This window comes from Microtus pennsylvanicus, chromosome 22 (assembly GCF_037038515.1).
Source record: "Microtus pennsylvanicus isolate mMicPen1 chromosome 22, mMicPen1.hap1, whole genome shotgun sequence".
Classification (NCBI taxonomy): Eukaryota; Metazoa; Chordata; class Mammalia; order Rodentia; family Cricetidae; genus Microtus; species Microtus pennsylvanicus.
The window spans coordinates 20,998,182-21,021,458 of record NC_134600.1 but is presented as its reverse complement, the minus strand read 5'-3'; the positions used below and the strand labels follow the sequence as shown (position 1 = coordinate 21,021,458).

The 23,277-nt window shown below is 38.6% G+C and overlaps 1 protein-coding gene across 1 annotated transcript in view; it reads right to left on the bottom strand.

Moving 5' to 3' along the window:
- Positions 1–699: 699 nt before the first annotated feature.
- Positions 700–23,277, bottom strand: part of LOC142839753 (uncharacterized) — a 47,301-nt gene continuing 24,723 nt past the window's right edge. The window contains 5 exon segments of the mRNA XM_075956037.1: positions 700–817; positions 820–2,590; positions 3,364–3,424; positions 3,620–3,746; positions 4,484–4,541. Of these exon segments, the coding sequence (XP_075812152.1) occupies positions 788–817; positions 820–2,590; positions 3,364–3,424; positions 3,620–3,746; positions 4,484–4,504 (2,010 nt within the window). The 5' untranslated portion in view covers positions 4,505–4,541 and the 3' untranslated portion in view covers positions 700–787.

Sequence of the window (23,277 nt, the reverse complement as noted above, 5' to 3'; positions counted from 1 at the left end):
GTGTGTGTGTTGGCTTCAGATCTTTAAAAAATAAGTTAGAATAAGCCCTCAGTTTCTTCCATAGGTACAAATGATTAGGGTAATATGCATAAGCTTTATCAGATTGATTACACACAAAAGTATGAAGTACAAAACATTAAAACACTAAATTCACTTATAGAGTTTTACTATGGTATGATTTTTCTCATGGTTTGAAGAATACACATATTAAATTTATAGAGCTTTTCTAAAGGATGGTTTATTCCTAGTATTTGCAGATGATTGTGACAAAGGATTTACCACAGATTCCATTGACAGTTATCTCTCCAGTCTGTGTTCTTTTATGCATTTGAAGATGAATAAGATGTGAAAAGTCTTTCTTACACTGATATACATTCATAAAGTTTCCGTACACTGTGTGATCTCTTATCCTTGAAGAGTACAGTGGTCTTCAAAGACCTAACCAGACGGATTACATTCATAGGGGTTCTCTCTACTCTGTGATCTTTTGTACAATTGAAGATGACTGTGTTTTGCAAAGGCCTTACCAAAATAATTATGATCATAGGGTTTCTCACTAGAATATTTTTTATGCAATTTAAGAAGATTGCTACTTTTAATGGCCTTACCACATTGATTACATTTATACTGTTTCTATCAGGTATGTGTTCTATGTAACTGAAGACTACTGTGACATGCAAAGGCCTTTTAACACTAAAAACATTCATAGGGTTTCTTTCTCTCCAGTTTTCTTTTATGCAATTGAAGATGACCGTGACATGCAAAGGCCTTACCACACTGATTATATTCATAGGGTTTCTTTCCAGTAGGTGTTCTTTTATGCAACTGAAGATGATTGTTTTGTGCAAAGGCCTTACCACACTGATTACATTCATAGGGTTTCTCTCCAGTATGTGTTCTTTTATGCATTTGAAGATAACTGTGACGTGCAAAGGCCTTATCACACTGATTGCATTCATAGGGTTTCTCTCCAGTATGTATTCTTTTATGCATCTGAAGATGACTGATTTGTGCAAAGGCCTTACCACACTGATTACATTCATAGGGTTTCTCTCCAGTATGTGTTCTATTATGCATTTGAAGATGACTGTTTTGTGCAAAGGCCTTATCACACTGATTGCATTCATAGGGTTTCTCTCCAGTATGTGTTCTTTCATGCATTTGAAGATGACTGTGACGTGCAAAGGCCTTATCACACTGATTGCATTCATAGTGTTTCTCTCCAGTATGTGTTCTTTTATGCCTTTGAAGATCACTGTGACGTGCAAAGGTCTTGCCACACTGATTACATTCATAGGGTTTCTCTCCAGTATGTATTCTTTTATGTATTTGAAGACTATTCTGACTTGCAAAGGCCTTATCACACTGATTACATTCATAGGGTTTCTCTCCAGTATGTGTTCTTTTATGCATCTGAAGATGACTGATTTGTGCAAAGGCCTTACCACACTGATTACATTCAAAGGGTTTCTCTCCAGTATGTGTTCTTTTATGCATCTGAAGATGACTGTTTTGTGCAAAGGCCTTACCACACTGATTACATTCATAGGGTTTTTCTCCAGTATGTGTTCTTTTATGCATTTGAAGACTATTCTGACTTGCAAAGGCCTTATCACACTGATTGCATTCATAGGGTTTCTCTCCAGTATGTATTCTTTTATGCATTTGAAGACTATTCTGACTTGCAAAGGCCTTATCACACTGATTACATTCATAGGGTTTCTCTCCAGTATGTGTTCTTTTATGCATCTGAAGATGACTGATTTGTGCAAAGGCCTTACCACACTGATTACATTCAAAGGGTTTCTCTCCAGTATGTGTTCTTTCATGCCTTTGAAGATGACTGTGACGTGCAAAGGCCTTATCACACTGATTGCATTCATAGGGTTTCTCTCCAGTATGTATTCTTTTATGCACTTGGAGTTGACTGTGCCATGCAAAGGCCTTACCACACTGATTACATTCATAAGGTTTTTCTCCAGTATGTGTTCTTTTATGCACTTGAAGATGACTGTGACGTGTAAAGGCCTTCTCACACTGATTACATTCATAGGGTTTCTCTCCAATATGTATTCTTTTATGTATTTGAAGACTATTCTGACTTGCAAAGGCCTTATCACACTGATTACATTCATAGGATTTCTCTCCAGTATGTATGCTTTTATGCTTTTGAAGTGCAGTTTGACATGCATAGGCCTTACCACACTGATCGCATTCATAAGGTTTCTCTCCAGTATATGTTCTTTCATGCACTTGAAGACTACTCTGAGTTGCAAAGGCCTTACCACACTGATTACATTCATAGGGTTTCTCTCCAGTATGTGTTCTTTTATGACTTGGATGACTTTCATAAAGAGCAAAGTCTTTATCACCTTGACTATATTCATAGGGTTTATTTCCAGTGTGTTTTCTTTTAAGCACTTGAATATAACTGTGATAAGCAAAGGCTTTCCCACACTGCTTAATTTTAGACTGTTTTTCTCCAGTATGTCTTTTTTCATTCTTTAGAAAGTGGGTGTCATCAAAAAAGGCTTTAACACATTGAGTATACTCTGAAAGTTTCTTGTCACCATTTTGGTTTCTTTCAATCCTGCAAGGATAATTGGCACATTTAAAAGCTTTACCACATTCAATAAATGTTGAACCTTATATCTGTATGAATTTAATTTGGTACTTGTTCCAATTCTAAATAGGAATTAGTTATTAAGGTTTCATAACTCTGTTTAAAATCATGTTTGCTTTTTAGTTGGGGTCAGTTTGCATCTAGGAAAATAAGTATGATGATAAATTCCTTTGTTTCATGGTTTACCTTTTCACATTTACAAAAATATTTTTATATGATATTATTCACACTTTTGAAGACAACTGAATACACTGAGAGCTTTACCAACTTTAATGCATTCATAAATTTTACTACAATGTGTATCTTATTTCCTTTGCTAAGTGAACTAGGACATTCAGAAGGATTTGCACAGACTTAGAATTCATGGGACATTTTTGTAATGTTTTTATATTAATAATGATTGTAGAAAACCATCAGTATTGTATACTTGAATCAAATTTAACAAGTATACTCTATGTGGAAACTACTGCCTATCTTCTTTCTGTTCTTAAGGAGAGGTATGTTAAATCTTTCCATGTCTCTATGCTCATAAGCTTATATCAAGTGTAGTGTCTGATACACATAGGAAAGGAAGAATAACTCATGTACATGAAATTGAGGTATATGGATGTGAGTATTTAATAACCATCTATGCACTTAAAGCTCTGCTTATTTCCATTGCTGCTTTTTTTTTAAAAGTTCTAGGAGAAAGTGCAGTCTCATCAGAGGCACATTGTTATCAACTTGCACATGAAAATTACCTTTCATGTCTTCTAGAACATTGCCAATGTTCTTCAGTATTATGGTCTTCCCAAATGTATCCTAAAATACAGGACCAGAATATATGTTATATCATTTAACAATGTACAATATTTAGTTTATTATCTTAAGTGCACCTAAGAACTATGACTGCTGTATTCACCTCATTCGTCTTTTTAAATCAAATTGCAGAACAACATCCTTAACCATGGAAAAGTTGTTTCCGTATTTTGAAACATGAAGCAAATTCATTTTTACCTATAGAAATGAGGTTCTTGTAGGTTTCCAGCATTACATCCTTATAGAGATTCTTCTGGGAAGGATTCAGCAAATCCCACTCTTCCCGGGTGAAGTTGATGTGCACATCATCATAGGTCACCACCTTCTAAAATACACAACATGTGTAAAATAGAAAGCACCACAGTGACAAAGATGGAAATGCATACTTCTTTCAGGGTTTAGATAGATGGTTCTGATGTTCCTTACTCTTATGCCATGGCATAGACAGTCACTATAGAGGGAAATTGAAAAGCAGAGTCAACTCTGTCATAAGAGCAAGGTCTATTGAGAGCAAGAAACAACAAAAAAGATCAGCACTATATAGTATGCATGAGAAAATTGTATGAAGAGTTACAGACCACACAAAAAAAGTAATATGGACACCCTGGGTATATTGTTCTATTGTGCATTTAAACAAAATACTCAAAAAACAGGTGGGTATATTTGTCTCTGAATTGAATGCCAGTCAAGTCTATGCAATCATGTCCAGGACAGGTGGAAGTAAACATTAAGACCCTGTCTCCAGTGTAAAAATCAGTGAAACCAAAAAATGGAATAGAAAGAACTGAAAGGCTTTTATTGAAGTTCTTCTAAATAATTTTCCATTCAATCCAGTTCTGTATTCATTTTCCAGATATCTGAAGTGTCATAACTTAAACTGTAAGTCTAAAAACATTTTTGTAGAAAGGAACTTCACGTGTAAAGCAGTTAAAATGCACAGATGAAAACACTAGAAATATACATGTTGGTCATGAATAATCAACAAAGAGATGGAGAGAAGGTAGAGTAATTCAGAGTTCTTGCTGGTCTTGAATGGAGCTGGGCACATTTTCCAGTACTTACATGGGGATCACAACTTTCCATTGTTCTATGATGAGGAATTCTGAGATCTTTAGATCATCTTGATGACCAGGTACCCAGGTAATGAATATCCATGCAGACATATAAAATAGTTATATTGATTTAAAAAAATCAAATGAAGCATAAGAAATCACAATAAGTTCATGCACCTGCAATTAACTGACTCAGAATGCTCAGGCAGTATTAATGTCATAAATACATGGTATCCTGGGAATCAGAGTGATACCCTCTTTCAAATTTTAAAATTCAAGATATATGTGAAGCTCAGCACAGCAGCATATACTTGACATATTAAAAAATGTATATTACAGGGCTATCACCCAATAATATAAAAATGAATAGAGCCAGAAATGATGTCCTCCTAAACTTTGAGGAATTTGGAGAGACACAGTAAGGGCTACTTAGACAAGCAAACAAAGCAATTAAAATAGCATGTTGCCCAACTCCTTAAATAGCAACTGATTTTGCTATATCTCATTTTTACCTATAGAATATAGGCAAGATATAGAATGTAGAGATCAAACCCATAATGATGGCAAAAAAAATTTCAGTATAAGTAGGAAGTTGGCTTGATTTGTTGTCAAGCACAAAACAGTAGATACAAGTGTTAAGGAATTAGTTCATGGTATTCAGACTCATTATGATAATGAGGAATATCATCTAGACAGGCTTCTCCTACTAAAGATTCACAGGAAGTTGAAAGAAAGTTATCAAGGAGAAAAACTTGTTCATATTTGTGATCTTTTCTGGGAGGTTGTTCATTCAATCAAGTTCATTCTGACCCCAGCCACTATTGGTTCATGGTCAACAATGGAAAAATTGCATTTTGTCATTTCAAGGATAGACATTTAATGATCCTCATCTGCAATGGTCCCTACACTGTCCAAATGTGTAATGCCATCTGGCACTCAGGATAATCTGTTCACAGCAAGATCTTATGAAACCTGAAAACACGTTACCTCCTTCTAACATCAATGGTACAAAATCCCATTAACATTCCAAAAGAGAAAAATAAAGACACAGTAAGGGAAGATTCAACCAAGGCAAGACCGAAGCAGGGCAGGGCAAACATCAAATCTTGTAGCTCTCTTGTCACATGTATGGGCTTCAGTTTCAAATGACTTAAATGGCCTTTTCCTTGCAAGTTCTCATGCATTTCTCTCTTTGGTAACTTCCCATCACTATAAGTGGCTAGGTCTCCATGGAAGTTGTGTCATACCTTAGGTATTTTAACATCTTTGGGATCAAAATGGAAACCACCGTGCTGTGAAATCACATTTTAAAATGTGTTATATTATTTATGCTGTGGAATGTTTGTTTTAATGATGCAAAGAATTGCTGCATTGGTTTAGCTCTGTGAAGCTGTGATAGTTTGCCTATCTAAAATAACTGGTTGTTCTAAACCATATTTGAATGACCTGTCACATGACAAGAAAGGACAGGCAGGGCTGCCAGGAAAAGAGAATCAATGGGAGGGAAAATCTGGGAGGAAAAAAGAAAGAAGAGGCAACAGAAGGAGAAAACAACAGGAGCCATTACATTTTAATTTGGCATTTCTAAATTTCTAGAGCATAGGCAGAATAAAAAACATTGGAGCTAAAATATCCACAAAAGTCTGGACAGTGGCGACACATATCTTTAACACCAGCACTCGGGAGGCAGAGGCAGGTGAATCTCTCTAAGTTTGAGGCCAGCCTGGTCTACAAGAGCTAGTTCCAGTTGTTCCAGGACAGGTAGGACTGTTAAACTGGGAATCCCTGTCTTGGAAAACAAAAACCAAACCAAAACAAAACAAAAAAAAAAAAAAAAAAAAAACAGAAAAAAGAGTTCAGGTTTGGTATTTATTGTTTGTTTGTTCTTTTTGTTCTTTGAGACAGGGTTTCTCTGTAGCTTTAGAGCCTGTCCTGGAACTAGCTCTTGTAGACCAGGCTGATCTTGAACTCACAGAGATCCACCTGCCTCTGCCTCCCAAGTGCTGGAATTGAAGGCGTGTGTTACCATTGCCCGGCATGCTAGGGTTTTTTTAATCAAGTTTATTTTCAACTGAAATCGTATGATCTCAATACCCACTTTCTGCCATTACATTTTCATTTTCTTGGTCTTACAAGAACAGTTCATTATGTTCAAGTTTCTATTTTTTGTCACATAAAAATCTTGATATCTGCCTCAGTTGGTAGACAAACCCCTCATGGTCCTGACTTCTTTGCTCATCTTCTCCCTCCTTCTGCCTTTCAACAGGGCCTTGGGAGCTCAGTCCATTCCTCTTATGTGGGTCTCTGTCTCTATCTCCATCCATTGTTGGATGAAGATTCTATGGTGATATTCAAGATAATCATCAGTGTGACTGTGGGGCAAGGACTGTTCAGGCACCCTCTCCCCTGCTGTTCAGGCCCTAGCTGGGGACATCCCCATGGACACCTAGGATCCGCTCTATAGACAAGTCTCTTGCCAACTTTAAAATGGATGCTTTAATGTAGCTATCTTCTTCCCTGCTCCTACATCAGCCCTTCCTCCATCTCCACCCTCCACCTCCCACAAGCTATTGCCAGTCCTTCCCTTCTCCCTTCTCTCTCCCTCTCCCCTTTCCCCAAACCTCACTCCCATGCCTGTCCCCTCCCCCATGGTCACAACTTTTGCCCTGCAATCTTGTTTGCTTCCAATTTCCAGTAAGATCTATAAATGTTTTTCTTTGGATTCACCTTGTTATTTGGCTTCTCTAGGCTTGTGAACTATAGGCTAAATGACCATGGTTTATGGCTAGAGTCCACAAATGAGTGAGCACATACCATATTCATCTTTTTGCCTCTGGGTTATCTAACTCAGGATAGTGTTTTCCATCCATTTGCAAGCAAAATTCAAGATGTCCTTGTTTTTTTTTTACCACTGCATCGTACTCTAATGCATATATATTCTACACTTTCTGTTCTACTGTGAGCACACCAAGTCTAGTTGGAAAGGGTCCGAATGTGCATGTGATCAAACCAGACTCTTTGATTGTGGCTGACAATGGGGGCTGATTGAGAAGCCATTGAAAAGAGCAATGGAACTTATTTTTACCACATGTTCTGGCTTTTTGGGACCCTAGTCTATATGGATGCACAGGTCCCTAGGCCTGGATGTAGGGGAGACGGCCTTGGACTTCCCAAAGGGCAGGGTTGCTTGCCCTCTCTCAAGCAGGGTGGGAGAGGGAGGAGAGGGTGTAGAGGCGTTGGAGGGGATAGGGAAAAGGGAAGGAGGTGTAAATAATTAAATGAAAAAATTTAAAAAAAAACTTGATATCTTCCACACTCTGGCAAAAGTCATCATTCTTATATTATACTGACAAACAAAATCAACTTTTGTGTTGTAATTGTTTGTGCTAACCTGCTTTTATGCTACTGTGATTAAATCCTCAAACTGAAAGCATCTCAGGCAGTAAAAGGGATTATTTCATTGATTGTGTCAAATCACACTCAATCATTTTGGAAGTGTAGGAGAAACTGCAAGCTAACAATTGAAGGCAAAACACACTTGCTAAGACTGCTTACAGCCTTTCTCTTTGCCTAGTCTCTACCTCATGCTCAGAATGCTCCATACCCCAGCACAGGTCCACCTTCTTAGGGGCTTCCTACATCAGTCAGCAATCAACACAATCTCTCACGGACACAGCAGTTTCTGGCTGTTATGAACAGAGTCGAGCAAGTATCCGTGTGGTAGGAGGGATGAGCATGTTTTGGGATTATGCACAGAGTGGGACACCTGGGTCTTGGGGTAGATTGATTCCCAATATTCAAGGATTGCATATTGATTTCCACAGTGGCTGGACAAGTTTGCACTGCAAGAGCAATGAGTCCCCTTGCTCCACATCCTTGGAGCCTTAGCTGTCACTTGTGTTGTTGAACTTATCCTTTCTGTCAGGTTTATGATGAAATCTCCTGATGGCTAATGATAGTGAACATATTTTTAAACGTGTCTCATCTATTTTAGATTCCTCTACTGAGAATTCTCTTTAGAGGTGTACTGCACCATATTTGAATTATTTGGTTGCTGTCTTGTTGCACGACTATTTTTTATCTTGAGTGAGGCAACCCAGAAGTATATAAGCCAACATGGTTCACTCAGTTAAAAGTGGATATGAGCAGTTAAGTAAAGAACAACCATAGTAATCACAGTCAATCACAGTACAAGCCATAGATGCAGAAAGGCTAAGTAACAAGAAAGGCTCTGGGGGCCATGCATGGATTTCTTTGTGAAGACAGAATAGATTTTGTGGATTCACTGGAAGGTGCAGATGGGAACAGGAAAAATCAAGTAAGCAAGGGACAGGGATGAAGAATAGGAGGGAGAGATGACAGGAATAAGGGAGCTTTTTGCAGGAGATGTGGAAAGAGTACACTGCAAACTTCCAGAACTACAAGAAAGACACTATTGAAGATTCCTAGTAGTGAGCAATGCAGAGGCTGAACCAGCCTTGTTCTGTAAATACATACGGCTCCCATCGGTGGGACTGGACACAAAGTCAGTCACTAAACTTAGAACTACACTTGTTCTGCTAGCAAGATACACTGGGGAAAACGTGCCTCAGAGTTTGTGAAGTGAACAACCAATGATGGTCTAACTTTTAGTCCAAGCTGTGAGAGGAAGCCAATGTCTGATACTGCAGGATGGCCAGGAACCAGAACTTGATGGCTTCCAGAATTAGGGTAGAACCAAATACAACTGAACAAGAAAAAAGAAATGAACTGAGTCATATCTAAAATCATAGATCAATTCCCAGCACAAATGTCACCAGAGGGAATTCTTCCAGCAGCGGATGGTTACACATGCAGAAATCCCTACCCAAACTTTACCTTGAGTTTTTGGAGTCCTGTGGAAGGAAGGGGTAAAAAATGTAGCATCTGGAGGGGTTGAGGAACCTAGGAAAACCAAAGCTACAAAATCAACAAGTCTCACAGTGTCTCAGACAAAATGAAGTGACAATCATGAAACATGAACAGCTCTGTATGTACCTTGTGCATGCATGCTTTGGTTGTTAGCTTGGGGTGTTTGTGTGATTACTAACTGTAGAACTCTTGGTGTCTCTTACTCTTGCCAAATTTTGTGACCTTTTACTTCCTATTAATTTTCTTTGTCCAGTTTTGATAAGGAATTTTACCTAGTTTTCTTGAACCTTTTTATGAAGGGTTTCTTTGATATCCCATGGAGGCTTTCTATTATATGACAGATGAAAAAGGAACAATGGACCTGGAGGAATGAGGACTGGGGGAAACTGGAAGGAGTGGAGGAAGTGGAAGCTGCAGTCAACATGTATTGTATGAGAAAAGAATAAATAAAAGAGAAAAGATGAAAATGCATTTAGTCTGAGTTCTTTGATCTTCATAATCTCTAATAACCCATATAGCACAAATATCCCAAAACTCTTCTTGATTGAATTACAGCCAATGTCTTGTCTGACACATCTTGAGATTTCAAGTAAAAAATGAAAGGATTTCCAACATGCAATGGCATAGGATTAACTCCCATTCAGAAAAAGGAATATAGTTGTGCTTCATCCCCAAATTCAACCAGAAAATCCTTGCTCATGTGCGCATCATCACAGCCAGAAGAACAGGCAGGCAGTCCACCAGTCTATGAAACTAACACACTCACTGCATTCCCAGACACAATCCCCAACCAACTCTACAGTTACCACAACCTACACATTGGGTGGAAAGCCTCTGCTCAAGTACAGGACACATCACACGAAGAACAAGTAGATAAACTGAAGGAAAAGACCACATGCTGGACCAGAGGCCATGGCAACCATCAACAATTCACATAGACTTCCTCCATTCTTTCAAAAACCCTCAACACTAACCAAAAACCCATTCTCCTCATCATGTCTGTATTGTAGCTTCCAACTTGGGTGGAGACCCCTGGCTCAAAGGACAAACCACCGCCAGAATTCCATATAAGCCACCAGCTCACAGACCTCCCCAAATCTCCTCTACACCCTCAACACTTTCCCCAAGTTCCCCCTTCTTTTCCATTTGCAGTCCTAACCTCCTTAGGCTCATACTCCATGCTATAATAAGGCTACACATACCGCAAGAATTTCAGTCCCAAAATTGATGTAGTGCATGTACTGGCTTTTTGGGAACCTAGTCTGTTTAGATGATACCTTGCTCAGGCTAGATACAGTAGGGAGGGCTGTGGAATTCCCCATGCAGTGTGCCTGTGCCTTATGCTCTCTGAAATTTGATTAGTGGGGTGGGAGGGTTTGTGGAGGCAATAAGTTGAGGAGAGGGAATAGCAACTTTGATTGGTATGTATAAAGGAAATAGATTGTATTCTTGTTTTAAGAAAATAAATTACCAAAAGACCTTAAAAAAGAACCCCAGTTCAACCCTATGCCACACAGACTAGATTACCAGAGAACAAACAGAAATCATGGAAGCAAAAACCCATCCAACAAAGACAAACTGAGAGATTGGCACTTAAACCACAATCACAAGCCCAACTTCTTGGTCCAAAGGAAAGAACACAATCAACAACAGACAGAGCAATGTGTCACTACCAGATTCCAGCAATCTTACTGCACCAAACCCTGCAAATCAAAATGACTCTGAAATACCATCTCACACCAGTCAGTATGGCTTAGATCAAAAACATCAGTGATTGCTTAGGCTGGAGAGGATGTTGAGAAAGGGGAACACTCATCCATTGCTAGTGAGAATGCAAACTTGTACAACCACCCTGGAAATTATTGCAGTTTCTCAGAAAATTGGGAACCAACCTACCTAAGGGCAAAGAAAAACAATTCTTGGGCATATACATAAAAGATGCACAACCAAATAATTCTACATGAATATTTGTTCAACTAGGTTCATAGCAGCATTGTTAGTAAAAGCCCAAACTTGGATACAACCTAGATGCTCCTCAACCAAAGAACAGGTAAAGAAAATGTTATATATAGTAAAGTTCAAAGGTTAAAATACCAAAATATGTGCAGTATGTGCAGAATATGTTATATATATGCAGAATTCAAAAACATAATTTTAATTTACTTGATAGAAACTTAAGCAGAAAATAAGATAGGAAGTAAGAAGACTTATTTTAGAATTAGTATTTATAGCACAAATTCTATTTGGTCTTATTCATAAAACCTGGAGTCAGATATTAGGGTGAAAGCTAAAAAAATCCAAGAAGCAGAGCAGCCAGCCACTAGTTCTTAGCTCTATGAAATCCTGAGACCAATGTGGGAGTCCACTATAACTCAGTTTCTTTCTGAAACTCAGTTAGAGTTCTTTCTGTCTTAAAGAAGTCATATGCCTTCAAGCTTGCCTGCTCTGCATTTTCCAGTAACCTTGAGAGCTATGAGTAATGTCTGTGTTAGCCCATAGAAAGAACATTTTGCCCAGTTCAAAGAGCACACATTTTAAGTTAAGATTTGGGCTGGTGTAGACCAGCAATAGCGAGTCATCCTTAGACATTAGAAGCTGCTTAGCTGAATAAGATAATGCACCTCTTTGAACTGTATTCCAAGGATAGTGCAAAAAAATGGTTACCTGACTTAACTGTTCTTTGTTCTGCCTATTGACTGTATGTAGTATATATACTGGCTGAGAAATAAACTCAGGGCTGGGGCTGTTTGGTATTGGCCTTTAGTCCTCTCAGTCTATCCTATGTTTCTGTCTTCATTTCTCTTATTCTAAATTTTTTCAGTCTCATAATCCACTCACAGGGAATCACGAGGAAAATTCCAATGAGTGGGCTTCAAGAGTTGGCACCAAATGCTGGGATGTGCAAGGGGGTGGGAGGAAAGACACAAGGACACCGCAGGATGAAGGATTGTACTCAGTATTCAGTTAAAGGGAGATCTGCAGTGAGTTTTCTCGGGGAGCCATTGCTGTAAACACAAAGGAAAGTAAACACAGGAGTGTATATAGAAGACAAAAGAGGTTAGCTATGCAGCATGAAAACTGCTCTATAAGTGTAAAATTAGTAACTGCTGTGTAAGTGGAAAATAAGGAATGAAGTAACTTGAATAAGAAGTAACTCTCATATGAATGTAAAAAGTAATTATGGGATGAAAAACAGCAAACAGCTGTTTGTACATTGATTTAGGTATATTGTAAAACCCATAGGTGCTAAGGTAGGGTGTCAGCAACTGTATACATTTTTGGAATTTATTGAAAGAATTTGTCCTTGGATTCCTGAGCAATGCAGATATGAGGGGGTACATTGGAGTTAAAATACAGCAATATTATAATGTACATGGTCTAGTAGGTATTTTCAGCCTCTCAATACTTATTCATGAGAGCTTAGATCTTTGTCCTGAAAGAAAGAAATTGCACCCAAAGTGAATTAAGAGTAAAACTAAGTTTCTGTTTCAGTGAAGGAACTGTTTAATGCAAATGATTCTGAAAATCATCTGATGATGTCACATCAGATATTGATGATGAGGTAAAATTTAAAAGAGAGATTCCTGATAATTAGGTGAAAACAAAAAAGGGACTTCTAAGTGTCCCGATTCAGATTTCCTCTATTATCTATGAAGGTTGAAGAACTGTCATGTAAGTGATCTAAGACAGTTGAAAAACAGTCAGAGACTAAGGGGCTGAGGAATCTGATGGACTCTTTAAATAAAAAACTGGAAGCAGTCCAAATTTCTTCCTGGCCAAAAAAAAAAAAAAAAAAAACAAAAAACTCATGAAGGATTTCAAAAAGGAGTTCATGGAGTGCTCAAGAAGGAGCACTCCCTCGCCTTCCCCCAGAGAAGAGACAGATTTAGATTCTCCTGAGGATTATCTATTAAAGAAAGAAAATTACTTATAATCTCTATGGTCCAAGGTCTGCAAATTTTTAACAGACTTTGAGTATTAGCCCATTAGATGGAAGTATTAAGAGAGGATCCAAGAAAGAAGTCATTCAAGGATGTAATTTATTTCTGTTATAGAACATCAGGATGCTCAAGGAAATGTTCTGAGAATTCACATGTCTTTACCTTTTACACAACTTAAAGAATTAAAAAATGCTGTATATCAATATAGGCCAAAAACTCTATTTATTCAAGCAATTTTGTAGACAATTAGCAGTTGAAGCTTTGCCTCCTGTGGATTGGGAAAAAATGGCTAGAGCTTGTTTGTCTGGAGGAGATTATGTATTGTGGAATCATAATTCCATGAGTATGTCATCTTAGAGCTAATACTAACAAAGCACAAAACATGCCTGTCTGGGGCTGGAGAGGGCTCAGTGGTTGGGAGCTCTTCCACAGGACCCAAGTTCAATTTCCAGCACCCAAGTGGCAGCTCACAACTGTATAAAGATCCAATTGCAGGAGATCAGACACCTTCACACCAATGCACATAAAATAAAGTTAAATAAACCAAAATAAATTAACAATGCCTGTTAAGTTTGAAATGCGAGCAGGAGAAGATGATTATAAAGATTTAGATCATCAGTTGAAATTGATGTGGCAGTATATGCTCAACTTAATATTCGAGCAAAAAAAAAAAAGGCCTTGTATAAATTACCTGGCACTGGAAAGAAAACACAAGAATTGTCTAAGATAAAACAGAAACCTGATGAATTGCTTCAAGATTTTGTTTCTCAATTGATGACAACTGTAGGGAGACATTTAAGAGATTCAGAGACTGAACATTACTTGAAAACAGTATATATGCTGTCCAAGATATAAACTTGGAGCTGTTTGGTACTGGCCTTCAGTCCTATGGCCTTCAGTGGTCTAACCTATGATTGTGTCTTCATTTCTCTTGATCTAAATTTTCCTCAGTCTCAGTGTCCTTTCTCAGGGAACCCTAATTGAATTCTGCTGGACAGACCATATGAGTATTCTACCAAGCTTAAACAAAATTGACTACAGGTTCTGTATGATGTTGCCCTGAGATAAGGAATTTTGTTGCATTTGCCTTCCATAAATTAAGAGATTAACTGGATACATTCTACACTGTAAGGTACATTGCTTGGCTTTCAATGCAGAGCAAGGATCTTCCCTTTAATGGTGTAAAATCCATGAAAATCTCTTTTTCACCACTGGACTGTCATCTGAAATTACCTAATGCTTTTTTTTTTCATTCCTTTCTATGTGTTTCTTTTTCACTGTAGACCTAAAGCCGTCAGCAGCAATAACTATCCAACAGAAATAATATTTTTTTCTAAGAAATCAGTCTATTACTTTATAATTCTGCCTTAACAACTTTCTTGGCACATGGAAATATGAAGAAAGATTTGAGGCCAAAAGATCACAAAAATGATCTCTAGAAAATTTTTTATAAATTCTTCAAGCACCTGTAGTTACTTACAAGATTAATATCACCTAATAGAGCCACAAGGAATGAGGCTGGAGGGACCAGAGCTAGATGAGGCTATGAAAGCTTATTGAGAGCAATCAGAATTTTTATATATTTATAAGAATCAGAAGTTATTTGCAATTTCTAGGCTCAATACAGTTTGTCGTTCCTTGGATGCCATGAAGATTGTAAGCTATACAGGCAATACTAGTTCATTGTCTCAGACCAATTGCCCTGTAAAGCTTCCAAGATTCCTTGACTGCTAAGGGATTATAAAGAGAAACACAAATTAGCCTGAATGCCTCTGTGTGTGAGTCCATCAATCTGCCAGGAACTGGAAGTCACACCGTGCCCCAGTAGCCATTGACTTAACCTGAAAACCCTGAGACACAGATCTCTCAGGACCGATAGGACAGATCACCTCCTTTTTGCCCACTAAAATCCTATGACCTTGATCTCTACTGCCTGCCGGTAGAGTTAACATTCCAGGCTTTGAAGTCCTACAAGAACAGTCAGTTCACTGTCACTAAGACAGAAAGGCAACCCACTGACTGGGAGAAGATCTTCACCAACCCCGCAACTGACAAAGGTCTGAGCTCCAAAATATATAAAGAACTCAAGAAACTGGACCGTAAAAGGCTAATCAACCCAATTATAAAATGGGGCACTGAGCTGAACAGAGAATTCTCAACAGAAGAAGTTCAAATGGCCAAAAGACACTTAAGGTCATGTTCAACTTCCTTAGCGATCAGGGAAATGCAAATCAAGACAACTTTAAGATACCATCTTACACCTGTCAGAATGGCTAAAATCAAAAACACCAAGGATAGCCTTTACTAGAGAGGTTGTGGAGAAAGGGGTACATTCACCCATTGCTGGTGGGAATGCAAACTTGTGCAACTACTCTGGAAAGCAGTGTGGTGGTTTCTCAGGAAATTCGGGATCAACCTACCCCAGGACGCAGCAATACCACTCTTGGGAATATACCCATGAGAGGCCCTATCATATGACAAAAGTATATGCTCAACTATGTTCATAGCAGCATTGTTTGTAATAGCCAGAACCTGGAAACAACCTAGATGCCCTTCAATGGAAGAATATATACATATTAGAGTACTACTCAGCAGTAAAAAACAAGGACTTCTTGAATTTTGCATACAAATGGATGGAAATAGAAAACACTATCCTGAGTGAGGTTAGCCAGATTCCAAAGAGGAACATGGGATGTACTCACTCATATTTGGTTTCTAGCCATAAATAAAGGACATTGAGCCTATAATTAGTGATCCTAGAGAAGCTAAATAAGAATGTGAATCCAAAGACAAACATATAGGCATCCTCCTGAATATTAACCTTCATCAGGTGATGAAATGAGACAGAGACCCACATTGGAGCACCAGACTGAAATCTCAAGGTCCAAATCAGGAGCAGAAGAAGACAGAGCATGAGCAAGGAACTCAGGACCACGAGGGGTGCACCCAAACACTGAGACAATGGGGATGTTCTATCGGGAACCCACTAAGGCCAGCTGGCCTGGGTCTGAAAAAGCATGGGATAAAACCAGACTTGCTGAACATAGCGGACAATGGGAACTACTGAGAACTCAAGAACAATGGCAATGGGTTTTTGATCCTACTGCACATACTGGCTTTGTGGGAGCCTAGGCAGTTTGGATGCTCACCTTACTAGACCTGGATGGAGGTGGGAGGTCCTTGGACTTCCCACAGGGCAGGGAACCCTGACTGCTCGTCGAGCTGATGAGGGAGGGGGACTTGATCGAGGGAGGGGGAGGGAAATGGGAGGCAGTGGCGGGGAGGAGGCAGAAATCTTTAATAAATAAATAAATTAAAAAAAAAAAAACAAAAAAGCAAGCCAAAAAAAACAACAAAAAAAGAACACTCAGTTATGCACTGTGTAGAGCTTTCCGTGACTTTTGGATTTTTTCTATCTAAGGTTTTGATATCTTCAAAATTCTTCCAAAGTCCATATTTCCAAGTCCACTGCAGCAACAAAATCCCTTTTGAGGTACCATTTTTTTGTTGCTACTTTCATCTCTGTTGCTGTGATTAAATTTCCTAACCAAAAGGAACTCTGGAAATGAACAGGTCTATTTGGTTGTTATGCCTAGGTCAGAGTCCACCACTATGGGAGTTTAGTATCAAAACTCAAGTTAATCACTGAAGGCAAAACATGCAGAACCATTGTTGCCTAATTTTCTCTTTTGCCTTGTCACTGTCTTGTGCTCAGCTAGCTCTCTTCATCAGCCCAGGCCCACTTGCCTAGAGACACTGCCAACTCAGGGGAAGATCTTCCAACATCAATCGTCAATCAACATAATGTCTTTCAGACAGAAACCAGACATTCTGATCTGAGCACACGCTTAATTGTTGTGCCCTCAGATGAACCTTGGCTTTGTCATGCTGACAGCTGAGACTAATAAGCACACAGACACAATAATATATGAGAAGGTTTTAGAGAACCAAACACAATGTATTAGTCTAGTCAATGAGCTAAACAGCAAAGACTCAAACATGAAGACAGCAACAACTAGAAAGCACAGACATGCCTGGAAATGGAAAGGGGTAAGCATCTAAGATCAATAAAAGAAAGCTAAAACTGTTTATCCCAGAAACTATTATAAATTAACAGTTAAGGATCAAATAGCATAACCAATATTCTGAACACAAATTGGTGAAGGTCTATAATTTTCAAGAAAATGAATGATGTAATAAGTTTACAGTTCAAAAAATCAAAAATATAGATGGCACCATTATAGAAAAAGACACAAACACAGATCTGCAAATATATATTATGGCCCATTAAACAAGAACTACAAGATACTCATCAAAATCAAACTCCTAGAAATCACTGGCATCCTATAGACTCCAGTTGTCTCCTTTACTAATAATAGAAAATGGCTTGGGTGAGAAGGGCTGTTCTAAAAATATCACGGGATTCACTTGAAGTCTTCTGATGTTTTTACTTTGTAGAAAATAGTTTTGATTACTAAAACATTTCATTCTCTTATGATAAAAAATTAATGTGTCTTAGGATAACTTCGATAACATTTTGTTACCTATTATTGCTGATTGAATCTAAATCAGCATCACAGTGAGGAAATGAAAACTTTTTAAAAGGAATTTCAAAAGAACAGATTTTTTGAAGAATCAGTGTACAAGTAAAGCAACTTGCTATGCTCCAACTTTATAAGTCCACAAGCACTTTTGAAAAGAAGGTTACTGCTATTTCTTGTGAATGAGAGAGAATGTCGTGCATATGTATACAGGTGACATACAAAAAACAGTGGTTGTCAGATCTGCTGGATTGGGAATAGTAGAGATTTATTAACTTCCCAACTTGAGTGTAACTGTATGAACTCAGGTCTCCCACAAAAGAATATGTGCTGAGCCACTTGCCAAAACACATAAAACCTATTATCCAATAAGTCAAGTCTATCTAAAATCAAGAAAAAAATCCTAAGTAAATAAAGAAGAAATGATCCTTAGGAATATGATGCATCCAAATAAAGATTTTAGTAGCAAACATTCAAATATGAAGATAGCAACAACTGGAACACACAGATATGCCAGTAAGTGGAAAGAGGCAGGCATCTAAATAAAAAAAAATGAGTCTATCCATAGAAACTGTACCCCCCCCAAAAAAACTTAAGAAACTGATCACATAAGAGACATTCTGAATAAAATTCGTGAAGGTCTACCATTTAATTTAATTTATTTTTTTAAAATATTTATTTATTAAGTATAAAATATTCTGCCTGGCCGGGCGGTGGTGGCGCGCGCCTTTACTCCTAGCACTTGGGAGGCAGAGGCAGGCGGATCTCTGTGAGTTCAAGGCCAGCCTGGTCTACGAGAGCTAGTTCCAGGGCAGGCTCCAAAACCACAGAGAAACCCTGTCTAGAAAAACCAAAAAATAAAAAAATAAAATATTCTGCCTGCATATATGTCTGCAGGCAAGAAGAAGGCACCAGATCCCATTACAGATGGTTGTGAGCCACCATGTGGTTGCTGGGAATTGAACTCAGGTCCTTTAGAAGAGCAGGCAATGCTCTTACCCACTGAGCCATCTCGCCACCCCCAGGTCTACCATTTTAAAGAAAATAAATAATATAGTTAAATTGCAGTCATACATTACAGAAAAAAACAAATTCATATAATATGACTTCTTTTTTCCACAAATGCACATCAATCAAGAATGTGTACAAAATTAGTGAAAGAATAATAGGGTTGGAGAGAAACAAAGAACAAAAGCGGTGAAATATTGTCAAGTTTAAATCAAAAGACGAAAGAAAACTTAGGTAAGGAAAAATGTGAACTTGACCAATGTTACCCAGTTACCTTTGATAGTAAGTGAACAGAAATTAAATAATCACAAACTTCACAACTTTCACAAAGTTTTTTTCAAAGTGATCCTTAAACTGTTATTTCTGACTCCCCAAGTTACTGATGTCTTCCAAAGAAAAGAAGCCTCATGATATAGATGCTATCTTTCAAATGGAGGAGATTTCTTTCAGTGCAGCCCCACTGATAACCAATCCCAAAACAAGCATAAAATTATTTAAAATTTGTATCCTGCTACATGGAATATGGCAGGAGATGTGGATTGTACCGTATCTACCTCTCTAACACAATGCACACCTGAGAAGTCTCTGCACATCAGAAATTCCTTTTGTCCCCTGGAACTAAGCTTCACTGTATTGCTTCATTGTGGCTAGCAGCAACATCATGTTAAAAGCCTTCTAAACATGTCTTGCTGTAAGAAGTTTGATATCATCATTTTCCGACCAGGTACCAAAATATTTAAAACCTTTATAACAAAATCTGAAATTAGTATTAGATATTCAAAACTTCTGGAATCTAGACATTCAGTTTTCTAATATCCCTTCCCACCACACAACAAAAGCAGTGCCCATGTGGATACTCTGGAGAGTGATACAACCTGCATCATATTCTTCATTTCCAGGGCTCCACAGTCTCCCTTTACCCTGTAAATCTCTACAAAAGGAGGCTCAGGGAACAAGGGCCACTGCCAACATGAACCACATGGACCAACATGACTACAGTCTGTCTCATGGTCCATCCAAGTCACAGCAGAAATGACAGTTCAACAGGCCTGCTCTGAACACCTTCCACTCAACATGAGATAGCTTTTAGTCTTTCTACAACAGAGGCAGAAGAGAAACATGGAAAGAACCCACTAACCTGTCACTAATACTCCTGATTGCTAACCCTTCCCAGAATCCTTAATTGGCTAGGGCCACCTAGCTGGGACTCACAATATTAGCAGCTCCTCTATAGGAGTATCAGAGATTAAATGACTCAGACAGCACAGTTTTTTCAGTTCTGCCCTCCCAGCCCAGCAGACAGTTCCCTAGTTCATTATGTATTTTAACACATTATTCCACTCTCCTAGAGCACATCCTCTTCCTCATCCAAAGCACAGGGTCCTCTGTGTGCACATTCCATTGCACACTCACTTCCCAGTGCAGCCATCCCATTGCCTCAGAGATGGGAAATCCTGCAGACAAACACAGGTCACATTCATCAAGTAACTACTGTTACTGTGTAACTGTTGTTAAAGAAAAACAGCAGGAACTAGAAAATAATTGGGGTCATGTTAGGGCTTGGATGGAGCAAAGAGAATGTGAATATGATACAGGTTTAATCTCAAAACTCATTTTGAAAATTTGACACAGACTTTATGGCCATGTGCTCCAGAGACTAGGGATTTCTATTAGAGCACATTAAAAATGTCTTATTTATTTTCTCTAAAGATGAACATATTAATCCAGAAAAGTAACAGTTTTGTTCAGCAGGACCAAAACCTTTTACCAAGCTCTCCTATTTTGGATAAACTACTATAAATATACCAATTAGATTTAAAGATAAAGTCTGTAACTTAGACAGATTCTGGATTGTCATTGTCTGTGCATGGCAAACAATGGTCAATCAGGATAATCATAGCGCATCTACAATGGACTGCCTGATTCCACATAGGTGATCTCAACTACTGTTGAAGGAGGAAAGCTCTCGCCCTCCATCCATCCTCTCCCTTTCTGCACTGTGTCTCCACAGCTTCAAAGTTGGTCAATGAGCTCAATCCTTGCAGAGGTCCCTCTTCTTCTTAGTCCCCAATAAAATTCGGAAAGATCAGCAGACACTCATTAACTGTTCTATTTTTCTTTCTCCAGGCCAAACCTGGAAGAAGTTGCAGGTTTGTTTTCCCAGCACTGGGCAGCAGAGGCAGGATTAGGTGTTCAAAATGATGCTCATTCACGTAGCATGAGGCAAGCCTAAACTATAGGAGACATTGTTCTACACAGAAATCAACAATCAACATCACTTGAGACATATGAAATGAAACTAGTAATGACTTAGAAACACTGGAGAACAGAAGCAAAAGAGATAAAAGCAGCAATACACTTAAATATTTAAAAATGATTCCAATAAGTGATTTCTAAAGTGATAAGAAATACTACACTTTTAAGATTAAATGAAACTTTGCTATATTGACTTTGAAAAAGAGTAGGCCCTTCCCTAAGAGAGAGGACATCACTAATAAGAGATAGATTGATGTTGCCCATATGCATATGTTGGCTGCTGAGATCTAAAAGCTGACAAGTAGAGTTACAGTCAATGGCCTGTTTTCCAAATCTCTGAGCAAACACAACTGTGTCAAGCCAGATCATTCATATCTTCATAGGATTGTTTCCCAATTGCAACTTCAATGCTCATTGCCTCATGATAACCTCCCCAAAGTGTTCACCACTCACCATCTGGTCTGTAATCATTAACATGACATTAATTAAAATAAACCATACTGGGAAATTACAAAATCACTTCCCCTACCACAGTTTGGCCCTTTTTTCATAATGGTGGCACCAATACCTGATTGCCTATGCTGTGTCCCCTGCACTGTACACAATAATCTATTCCTCCTATTGTGGTCTGAAGACAGAAGGGATGTTCCATATGCAAATCCTTTTCATATGGCTCCATTGGATAGTCAACTACATGACTCAAAAGCATAATTTTAAAGCTGTGAGGTGGCAACATCTATTTATTTAAGAATTTTGAAACTATAATATGGAGGACACCAAGGTCATTGCCCTGGACAGCAACAGACCAAGGCCAGCTGGGACAATATAACAGAAGTTGTCTCAGAAACAATTTTTCTAACAAGATGGAAATGCAGCTGTTCTAGAACTGATATGCCTTTCTATTGAGAAACCACTTAACTCAGGAAATTAATAAAGAAAAATCTGTTTAATGATGGCATGCATCCATCTCTGGCTAATGCTCAAAGAGGAGCCAGTTAAGATAGATTTTGAGTTCCACATATGCCGTTATTGCTAAATGTCCTTTAGGTTCAGGCTCCAGGTTACACTTTGAAGAACTGAAATGAAACAGACAACTTGCCAGACTAGACAATTAGGCAGATGGGAAAGTTACACATCAAAGATATTCTCAGAATGATTTTTTAAGCACAAGGTTGACCAGAAATAGCAGGGCATTCTTCAATGACAGGGTCCAGACGTGAAGGTCACAGGGGGTGAGAAAGACAGGAGAAGTAAATTGTAAAAAGGATAGGAGCTAGGGTAAGATGGTCTTGGAGAAGATATGTCCTATGCTTTCTAAGCTTCTTAAGTAAAATAGCCTCTTGCCAGGCAGTGCAGGCACACGCCTTTAGTCCCCAGACTCAGGAAGCAGAGCCAAGTAATTTCTGTGAGTTTGAAGCAAGCCTGGTCTACAGAGTGAGTTCTCGAATAGTCTGAACAGTCTAGGATAGTCAGGTCAGTCCTACAGAGAAACTCTGTTGAAAAGAAAAAAAAAAACAAAAAAAATAGAGACAGAAGAAAAGCATACTGTATCTTGTATTCTTCCAGGGGGAAATGGAAGGAAATAGGAGAATTATCAGAAGTTAGTAAAAACAATCACACAAATTTAGGAGGAAGCTAGTCAAACAATTCTATACAAGGGAAACACAGAGTGGCCTTGGGGCTGACAACCAGAGCTCAATATGGGAGGAAGATTTAGCTCCCCAACCATTACAACTCTTTCAAACATATTCCTGGTTTTAGAGAAGAAGCTGTGTGGTATTATCAATACATTGGCCCCTTAGGGAATGCTCCCAAGAATGTTCTTTCACCCTGCCTGAGATCCTAAATGAAAGCCTAGATTGATCACATCAGTTTTTACCACGACCCTATTTTACTTTTCAAATATTTGTCACCTGAAAGACCCCCGGTGCGGGGAGACTCTCACTCAAGTCTCTGGATAACACGACCCCCCGCCCCCACAGTAACTCAAGAGAGACCATCCTTGCTGCAATCACACGAGGCTTTAATGATGAGATGAGATGGGAACCAGTGCATTGGAGCCGAGACTCAGAACCCCTGCAAAGGAAGAGTTCGACCCCGAGTGACCTGGAGAAAGGGTTTTTATAGGAAGAAACCACAGCCCAATAATCTGAAAGGAGCAGGGAGGG